Genomic DNA, 11,109 nt, shown 5'->3' on the forward strand with positions numbered 1-11,109 from the left:
ACGTGTAGATCTTTTGAACGGTGGAATATTTCTGAACGTAAAACACTGCATAATGTATAATCAGCAGATCAACGTACGGACATTAATAGGAGAGAAAATACATCAAATATATGAGGGGGAAAATAATTTGAATGGAATTTAAACATGAAAAGGGGGTTCGAGGGCTCTTTAAACCAATTCTTTGCCCACCCCACTTCAATTTCGGGCATCACTAAATTCTAATTTACCGTTTTAGCGTTGTTATATTCCCCCCCACCCATAACCACCCCACATAACCCCCTCCCCTGTTTTCTAGGCATATTTTGTAGAGATATATGCGTAAATAAAGTTGCTTTTCCACGTTCCTGTAGTCAAATTTCAACTAAAACGCGGACTTGAACTCCTTTCAACAAGTATCTGCAAAATGGGAACACTAAAGAAAGCAAAGGAAAGCAGCCAAAAAAAGTAATAAATAAAAATACAACTTGAACTTGACCTCAGTTAACAATGCTAATATATAATGTGGCAGAAATATGCAGGAATATTATTTTGCAATATTGTTCTACTTTCTCCTTGCATATGAGAGAGAGAGAGAGAGAGAGGGTTGGGGGGGAGGCTGATAATTCAAGTTTTTCTCGAGCGCTCATATACAGCGGAGAATATTGCATGCCTCGCAGTGCAGAAACAGAGGTAAATAAAATAGAATATTTTTGTTGCTTGACTACGTTAAATTTAATCTTGGGAGCTCCTGGAGAGAGAGGAGAGAAGAAGAAGAGAGAGAGAGAGACGAGAGAGAGAGAGGGAGAGAGGAAAGAGAGGAGGAGAGGAGAGAGGAGAAGAGAGAGAAGGGAGGCAAGTAAATAACTTCTGAGTAAAATTCAGGTTTATGCGGGCGTCTAAAGTGCGTATTATCTTTTACTGTTGCATTAGATGATGCTTCCATACGAGTATTTACTGAAACACGACTTCAATAAACTTTCCATTCAAGTGTCTGGTGTTAAGAGGAACACTCGGCTCAAATATGGCTAGGTTGAAAATATGACTTATTTTTAATGTTCGAGATTTTCAACCCTTAAATTGGCTCTAAATGAATTTCGTTGCATCATCGAAACGCATCCAAATCATCTGGTCTATTTAAAACTTCCGTCAAAATGAAGATTGTTTATGATCCCTTTGAAATTTGAATAAACCAACAGAGGCGTCTCCACTTTGCCATATTGGGATCTTCCATCCCATAAATTTCGAAGACCCCTGCATATAAGCGACGAGCTCACATAGCAGGTACTATAAATGGGGGTTAAATGGTCGTTTGTCCTTTACTACGACGGGTAATGGCCAACAAACAATTACCGTTGACCAGAGCATCTGCAGACCTCGACATTAAAGTCCGGGGGATATTAGCAGAATACCACTCTGAACTGTGAGTTAGGGATACGAGCGTTCCAATACGCAACAATACAGCCCAATTGGAGTTAAGGTTTGTGGTCATAAAAGGCAATAAATGCAGGGATACGCAGGGGGTATTTGCAGTTCGGTGCAAACGAATTCTTTCGTTTGGACTTACGTGCATGCCTGTCAATATTAACATGAAGGAAGTACAAAAATGGAATATTGACGTCTTCTGGAATTTTCGTGGGCAGGGAAGAAAGTAATAGTGCTGATAGTCAGCTACAAGTTAACAATAAATAATGATAAGCATATCAAGTGAAGTATACTCATTTCATCTCAAATGCTGAACTAATGATTTTTAATATGTTTATGTGACAACGTACGTACACTCCTAATGCATAAAAATTATTAACAATACAATTAGAGGAAGGTGTAATTATTTTCTGAAGACTTATTATTACTAACACGAGAATTCATGTTTAATCATACATTTGTCCTTTTACAGACTCTATTGAAATTATTGGAGAAAAGCTGTCGTTTTTAACTTCTTTTGCTAACACTACGTAATAAAAAGTATTCTTTATGAAATACTGCTAGGAGAGACCAGCTGCTACAAACTACATTACGACGAAAATTAAACAGAACATTGCAGGAACAATGTTAAACTAATGTGTTTAATATAGACATCTTGGAATAATAGCAATATTGATTCATATGAAACAGAAGACTTAACTTATGTCATCATGAGCAATAGAAGCTGATTTACTTAGGAAACAAGGCATAATCGAGTTTTCTGTACAACGTATAATGTTTTATGAAAATATCAAATTACGATCGGCAGCGCTCCAGTTGCTCACCAGATGCGGTAGAGTGAGGGTGCGTCCCATGGATCCGGAAATGCTACCAGATGCGCGATCCATGGCTAAATTTAACCTTAAATAAAAGAAAGTCTACTGAGGCTAGAGGGTTGCAATTTGGTATGATGGATGATTGGAGGGTGGATGATCAAAACACTAATTTGCAACCCTCTAGCCTCAGTAGTGTTTTAGATCTGAGGACGGACAGACAGACGGACAGACAAACCACCTAATGTATTCTCGGAAGCTGAGGATATTTCACGATACGCCTCAAACGTCTCCTCTGCAACCGAAGGCGCGTGGCATCTAAAGTCCGCGAGGATCAGAGGATTCTGGAATATCTCCTTCGGGGAAATCCCGACCTTCAGGAGCTAAGAGGGAGGAAGCCATCCTTCCGAGACAAGGAGGAGAACTGATATCGGCTGTCAACTGATACGCGTTGCTTTCGCCAGCGTTTGATTTTGGGTACGATCTTCTTCTCGGTTCTTCCAACACGAAGACATTTTCCTTGAGAAGATATTTTCGAGAAAGTCCTCTGCTTCATGTTGCAAAATATGCCTTTCTACTGTGTATAATATTGAAAAGTCGATCTCTACAAAAAGGTGAATTTGTTAGTAATTTCTAACTTACTTATACAAATAAGTGGATTTGTGGTTAATTACTTGGTTATACAAATAGGTAAATTTGTTGTTAATTACTAACTTACTTATACAAATAAGTGGATTTGTTGTTAATTACTTAGTTATACAAATAAGTAAATTTGTTGTTAACTACTTAATTATACAAATGGGTGAATTTGTTGCTAATTACTTAGTTATACAAATAAGGTGAATATTTTGTTAATTACTAACTTAGTTATACAAATAAGTGGTTTTGTTGTTAATGATTTACTTACTTATACAAATAGGTAAATTTTTTGTTAATACTTAGTAATACAAATCGGTGAATTTGTTATTAATTACTTAGTTTTACAAATGAGTGAATTTGTTGTTAATTACTAACTTACTTATACAAAAAGGTGAATTTTTTTTTAATGACTAACTTAGTTATATAAATATTCGAAAATATTCTCTCAAGAAAAATTAGAATTAGTATACGGAATTGTAATAAACAAAAGTTTACAGATTTTGTGTGACTGCGTGTTTAAAAAAAATACACAGGGTACAAACCAAGTTCCTTTTCGCTCCATTTTCAGATAACTTTATTTCCAACTCTTATTATAATTAAGGCTAAAGCTCTCAACGTTAGTTGTTGGAAAAGTTCTCGGAAATATCTGCATTTGGTTTCATACCTGCACTTTATTTTGATGATGATGATGATGATGATGATGATGATGATGATATGATGATGATGATTATTATTATTATTATTATTATTATTAGTTAAGGGTTTCATGAAAATATAGATCGAACGATCAAACTATACTGAGATCAATGTTCCGTGAAGCCAAATTTAGGTGATTACTTATAAGTTTTGCAATTAATTTATCAACAGTTTGCGTTAAATGTCAGTAGTATTATAAATTAACGCATAACTAAACGTAGGCAAATCATCCACTTTGTTTTGTGTACCCTTCAACAAAGGCTTTCTTTCAAATTTGATCACAGTATCTAATTTTATTTTTTGTAAATCATCTTATTGGCGAACAATTCATTTATGAAGACAAATCTGTACGAATATAAGGGAATGATTTTTTTGACAAATGAAATGTTTTCATACTGCCAACAACAACAAAAATTAAACTCCCTGGCTATGGTAAAATCATTTATGAAGACAAATCCGTACGAATATAAGGAATGCTTATTTTTAAAAAAATAAAATGCTTTCATGCGACAAAAATGAAATCAAATAAGCAAATAAATAAATAAATGAATTAAAGCTCCCTGGCATATGGTAAAACCACAAGACAACATAAGCTGAAGATGATAACCTGAAGATGATCACTTGCAAAGCGGATAGCAGCGTGAAATCCCAGCACAAGACGATGACGCAATAAGTAGTACGCCAAGTATAGCATCATTTAGCCATCCAGTGCCATTTGCAACAGTTTTCCACGGTTATAACGGGTCCTTTCGTACCCTGGGCACGTAAAAGGGCAGCCGAACGTACCACACACGTGTAGATTACTATGTCTTCGCCATTATAGTGCTTCTTTCATGCCAGTTTTAAAGACAAAAGTACCACATTTATGAGCAGTTACGAAGGTCACTAAGTACAAAGCGGTTGTTACTCTGCATGCTCTAAGGAGACACGATGTTGTTGTTGATTTTTTATTAAGCTGACCTTATGCCAGCACGGGCTCTTGCTCATAGAGCAGCCAGTGGAGACCCGATGACAATATCTTCCAAAGGTTAGGCTTTGGGAGGAATTGGCTCCAAAAATGTCGGTAGGACAAACGCTGTCTACAATTCCTGTTGAACAATATGGTTTCATGAAAGCCAATAAGATGAAAGCCATAAGAAATGAAATAAACCAGCCAGAAAGATAAAAACCAGAAATAAAGATGAAAACCAGAAAATGAAATGCCAGAAAGATAAAAACCAGAAAGATGAAAGCCAGAAAGATAAAGCCAGAAAAGATAAAAACCAGAAAGATGAAAGCCAGAAAGAGATGAAACCAGAAAGATAAAAATCCAGGAAAGATAAAAACCAAGAAAGATGAAAGCCAGAAAGATTGAAAACCAGAAATTAAAAGCCAGAAAAAGGAAAAATAAAGGCCAGAAAGAATGGAAAAGCCAGAAAGATGAAACCCAGAAAGATGAAAGCCAGAAAGATATAAACCAGAAATGATGAAAGCCAGAAAGATAAAAACCAAGAAAAAGAAAGGCCAGAAAGATGGAAAAACCAGAAAGATGAAAGCCAGAAAGATGAAAGCCAGAAAGATAAAAACCAGAAAGATGAAAGCCAGAAAGATGAAAGCCAGAAAGATCAAAACCAGAAAGATGAAAGCCAGAAAGATGAAAGCCAGAAAGATGAAAGCCAGAAAGATAAAAGCCAGAAAGATGAAAGCCAGAAAGATAAAAACCAGAAAGATGAAAGCCAGAAAGATGAAAACCAGAAAGATGAAAGCCAGAAAGATGAAAGCCAGAAAGATAAAAACCAGAAAGATGAAAGCCAGAAAGATGAAAAGCCAGAAAGATAAAAACCAGAAAGATGAAAGCCAGAAAGATGAAAACCAGAAAGATGAAAGCCAGAAAGATGAAAAGCCAGAAAGATAAAAAACCAGAAAGATGAAAAGCACAGAAAGATAAAAGCTAGAAAGATAAAAAACCAGAAAAAAAGATGAAAAGCCAGAAAGATGAAAACCAGAAAGATGAAAGCCAGAAAGATGAAAGCCAGAAAGATAAAAACCAGAAAGATGAAAGCCAGAAAGATAAAAACCAGAAAGATGAAAGCCAGAAAGAGGAAAGCCAGAAAGATGAAAACCAGAAAGATGAAAGCCAGAAAGATGAAAGCCAGAAAGATAAAAACCAGAAAGATGAAAGCCAGAAAGATAAAAACCAGAAAGATGAAAGGCAGAAAGATAAAAACCAGAAAGATGAAAGCCAGAAAGATAAAAACCAGAAAGATGAAAGCCAGAAAGATAAAAACCAGAAAGATGAAAGCCAGAAAGATGAAAACCAGAAAGATGAAAGCAAGAAAGATGAAAACCAGAAAGATGAAAGCCAGAAAAATGAAAACCTGAAAGATGAAAGCCAGAAAGATGAAAACAAGAAAGATGAAAGCCAGAAAGATGAAAACCAGAAAGAATGAAATCAGAAAAGATGAAAAATCCAGAAAGATGAAAGCCAAGAGAGATGAAAAGCCAGAAAGATGAAAACAAGAAATATGAAATCCAGAAGATGAAACCAGAAATTATGAAATCCAGAAAGATGAAAAGCCAGAAAGATGAAAACAAGAAAGATGAAATCCAGAAAGATGAAAGCCAGAAGGATGAAATCCAGAAAAATGAAATTCAGAAAGTGCTCAAGAATTTACGTCGTACTGAAATTGTCCTTCCACCGGAGAGAGTCACGACTGCACCGTGTCACTTACGAAGACGAGCGTGTTGACATCCTTGTTAAAATCACCTCGTGATGAAAACTATGTATCTCACCGTGGGCCGACAATTCCGCGCCGACAATTCAGCACATGACAAATTCAGCTTCGAGACAATTCAGCGCATGACGATTCAGCCCAAGGACCATTCAGCGCAGACAATTTGGCGAAATATTTGGCGAAATAAAGATAAATCATGGAAAATTAAGAAAACAGTAATCAAATTAGTTTTTACTTGTAAATTATTTTTGAAATTAAAAAAATGAAGTATGATATTAATTGAAATAAGATATTCAAAATTATACTAATTTATTCCTGATTTGGCGACAGAAAACAAGACTAACTACTTGCAGTTAAAAATAAGATCTAAGATTGTTTACACTTTCAACCATCGAACAATTGACAGTTGTTATTTATGCTATAACAACAAGCAAATAATAGTTAATGGTATTCTTCTAAACTCGGACTGGACGTATTTCCTTTTCTGGAGCGTAGTTTTTTACAAACATTCGCTGAGCTAAAACAAAAAAAAAAAAAAAAAAAAAAAAAAAGCACCATGGAGCGGATTTTATCAGAGAAAGGTCGAGATCACATTCTATTAAATGGATTTTGCTATCGTTTAGATACAAAACTTCGTAATGAAAAGGAGTCTTGGCGTTGTACACAAGACACATGCAGAGGTCGAATTCATGTTAATGGAAGTTATGACGCATACTCATGTGCAGTTTTTGAAATTGGAGCAAAACAACGCAGAGAAAAGGACACTGAGAATCAGAGCTGGACACGACGATTCCAGAAAAAAAGCAATTATCATAGAATAACTAAGGTAATAAAAACGCCAGTTAGTAAATATGGGAATCGAGCTAACAAATTGGAATACTTACGCTACCTCATGAATAATTGCAGAAATAAATTTGTATGAATAAATTTGTACAGGAATATTTTATAGTATGTCATTTCAATAAATATTTTTGTCTACTTTTCTCTACTTGTCTCTAAGCTGAATTGTCTCTAAGGTGAATTGTCTCTAAGCTGAATTGTCGGCGCTGAATTGTCAGTGCTCAGTATCTCAATTACCCTTCCGTGAAATGAGAGAGAGAGAGAGAGAGAGAGAGAGAGAGAGAGAGAGAGAGCTGGATGGGCCAACTTGACTTCACTTTTTGCAATGAAATGATATCTACCAAAGACATCAAGATAAGGTTTATAGACATCCGCCTGTTGTTTTATCTAATCACTTACCTTGCAGTATTTTCCTGGTTGGATGATTTATATTACATAATGTTTAAATTTACAAAGTTAACTTATTTTTTTTTTCGAATAGGATGGTAATAACGTATCCTATGAGATGTACGTTGTACTTTTTTCTTGGTAGGATATTTTTACAAAATGGACCATTATAAATTCACAAAGTTACCTCTTTTTTTTTTTTTTTTTTTTTTTTTTTTTTTTTTTTTTTTAATGGATGGTAATAGCGTATCCTGTTTTTTTTACAAAATGGACCTTTATAAATTCACAAAGTGGAGTTATTTTATTAAAATCTTTTTTCGAATAGGATGGTAATAGCGTAACCCACAAGCCTATGTTGAAAACGTCTTTAATTTATGCTGACTCATCATAGAGGCAAAAGTGTGGGAAAAGTGGAAAGAATTTTCACTCGTTAGATGGAACATTGTTAATATTCCTTCAATCAATATCCTCATTACGAACGTTCCTGTATCATCCGCGTGAAGAAAATAAGTTCGTCCACTCTCGACAAAGATAATGATTAATTACAGTTCCCTGGTGAAGTAACCGGAGCGGAGGCAGGTAAATCATATATAATATATATATATATATATATATATATATATATATATATATATATATATATATATATATATAATATATATATATGCATATATATATATACATTATATATATATATATATATATATATATATATATATATATATATATATATATACATATATATATATATACATATATATATATATAATATATATATATATATATATATATATATATATATATATATATATTATATATACATATTCTACATATTCACTGTTGGTATTCCTTGCGACAAGTAGGCAGAAGTGTGACTAACGCGTAACAGAATTCTGTTCAGACCCATCATAAAAATATTGCGTACAAAGATTCAAGCCACAAAATTTTATATACAACAAATATATACATTTCCTCTGATCGTCGATTAAATTCAACGTATGCTATGTGGATTGGAGACGGAATGGCCACAATATTTAGTCCAGAATGACCTGCCACATCGTCGAACAGAATAGAAATGCCATCCTACAGACCGCCTGTCCTTTGTTTTCTGGTGACGTCGTGAATAATATAAATATATTGGATGTCTCGATGCCCATAATATTTTATGTGAATTTCTTGAATTAATCAACAGATGACAAACAGAGGCGGTTTTTCTGATATGAAATGTACTGAAAATCCGAAGCTTAATATTTAGGTAATTTTGATCACATCGATGTAAATATGTTCACATAAAATCGTAAGTGTTCCCAGCTAATACGGGAATGAGAAGGATGAAGTGTTTACAATTTTGTCTTAACTAGCACAAATATAAACGTGAAAGATATATTTATAAAGATGGCCGTAATTGATTTAATTTAACACTTATACGTTGTTTAAGCCAATCGTTAATGAATGATTCATTAAATCCCATTAATTTTTTTTCCGGAAGTAAGACCGTTTGCCCCAAACACAGATTTTCAAAAAAGCTTTTCATTACTTAGTAACGAAGAGATTATATTAAATGTATCGTAAGCTAATTCACAAATTATCGTTTCTTGTTTTTTTTTTTTTTTTTTTTTTTTTTTTTAGTCACAAGGATGATCTTGGACAATCATAATAACGAGTTTCGTTTTTTGCAATTTCCTGCCATTTGTTTGATCTACTGCTAATACTACCGTGACACATTTAATAAAATTTCAAGTTGCGTCTATGTTTTGAATGATTTTCAACATGAATGTTTGTTACGGATTCTGCTAATAATCTGTCAAGGTCACGAAATTCATGTCCATGACTCTGTCATCTTTACTTGATGGCATATCCCGAACTCTGCACTAAATGAAGTAAAATTTTATTTTAGTTGTTAATACCTATGAATGCTAAATGTGAAACGTAAATCTCATTTTAAATTGGTATGTGCTAGATAATTATGATTTAGCTTTCATCTTTACCGCTGAATATGAAGGATTAGATTTCTCAATCTCGTGATATTGTTAACTGGAACTGTTGGGAAATGTTACGAATTTTTTAAAATTGACTTAGCTTTCATTTTCCGTTTATTGTCGAGGATTAGAATTTCAAATATTTCCATTAATTTTGTTAGCGATGCAGTGACTATAGTGCCAGGGAATATTATACAATCACATTTATCAGTAGATCCATTACGATTTTAACCAAGCACTTTTTGGATGGACTCGGTTTTTGTTATTTCTTGGACCAATTATGTGGTCATGTGATGAATTGGGTTTTCGTTAATTTTTGTGTGTGTAGAACTTGCAATCATACACACACACATACACACACAGACACACACACATACACACACATACACTCACACACACACACACACACACACACACACACACACACATATATATATATATATATATATATATATATATATATATATATATATATATATATATGTAAAATCTCCAGCAGACATAAGCAGAACTAAATAGCAACTGTTAATGAAAACTTTCACCAGATTTATTTCCCTTCTGTCCTTTTACTCAAGACGGTTCGTTGTTTACGAAGGGAAAAAAGCTTCTTTTAAACTGTTGGGCAATTATCCTACTCAAGAATCCAAAAGTTTGGAGACATTCGTGTCTCAATAAGGGCCCCGTTTTTTTTATTTGCGTTCTCTCTCTCTCTCTCTCTCTCTCTCTCTCTCTCTCTCTCTCTCTCTCTTCTCTCTCTCAGAGACACACTCATACGTACACACTCATACAATCACATACTCTGCAGCAGTTAAGTCCACAAATAAAAAGTTTAAGATATCATCTCCATAGAAAGTTAAAAACTTGATGCATTTGTTTTCATTGAAGTACTGCCTGTCAACTCCTCAGGAAGCTATTTTTTAATTACGTGGACATGATCCTAGCAATGGGTCATTAAACCTGGTAATATCTACAATATCAGAGAATATTTCCTTCCTAAAAAATGAACTGCATCAAAATCTTAATGAACGTAGCTCATATTGAATGTCTGTCAGTCTATAAATGATGCGGGCACTCGAACGAAGTTAAAATGAAACCAGAATAAGTAAAAGCATTTCCAATTCACTCCCGACTTTCTCTTGTGCATTTAACTGGTCATAATTAAACTTGAATGATTCCATGTTATTACAAAATGGAACACCATACTCCAACAATGTTCTTGTATATTTTGTCATCCCGTTATCAATAAGCCATTTCACCTCGGTATGAGAGCGATATTGCCAAATAGCTATACTTAAATAGAAGTTCTGTGGCTTGTAAAGTCTCGGTAACAAAACTATTTTATATTATCAGCAATACACTGTGAAGAAATAACGACACTGACCGCTACGTACGTCATCCATGCTATATATTCATAACAATTGAAATCATAGACGATGACGAGTTTGGGCCAAAATCCCCCAGGATTGCAGTTGAATGGAAACGCCAATTGTGGGTGAAATTCCTTGTCGCCAAGTAAAGACCCCGCGATTACCGGGAATTGCTTTGGCTAATGCTTGCAAGCGCGACGCTCGGCCTGGCTTGTGTTAGGACGCACCTGAGCGGGTTGAGAATTTGTGACGTTTTTATTTAAATCGTCTCCTT

General features: G+C 34.4%; 2 protein-coding genes across 2 annotated transcripts; both read left to right on the plus strand.

Moving 5' to 3' along the window:
* The first annotated feature begins 1,310 nt into the window (after window positions 1-1,310).
* Window positions 1,311-5,366, plus strand: LOC135224277 (putative uncharacterized protein DDB_G0292636). Its single transcript, XM_064263125.1, has 2 exons — window positions 1,311-1,399; window positions 5,009-5,366. Exons 1-2 carry the CDS (start codon window positions 1,311-1,313, stop codon window positions 5,364-5,366), a joined length of 447 nt encoding a protein of 148 aa, XP_064119195.1.
* Window positions 5,367-5,506: 140 nt separating this feature from the next.
* On the plus strand, window positions 5,507-5,977 carry LOC135224278 (nucleolar protein 58-like). The gene has a single exon (XM_064263126.1). It carries the CDS (start codon window positions 5,507-5,509, stop codon window positions 5,975-5,977), a length of 471 nt encoding a protein of 156 aa, XP_064119196.1.
* The last annotated feature ends 5,132 nt before the right edge of the window (window positions 5,978-11,109 follow it).

The sequence above is a fragment of the Macrobrachium nipponense genome, chromosome 10, assembly GCF_015104395.2.
Source record: "Macrobrachium nipponense isolate FS-2020 chromosome 10, ASM1510439v2, whole genome shotgun sequence".
NCBI lineage: Eukaryota > Metazoa > Arthropoda > Malacostraca > Decapoda > Palaemonidae > Macrobrachium > Macrobrachium nipponense.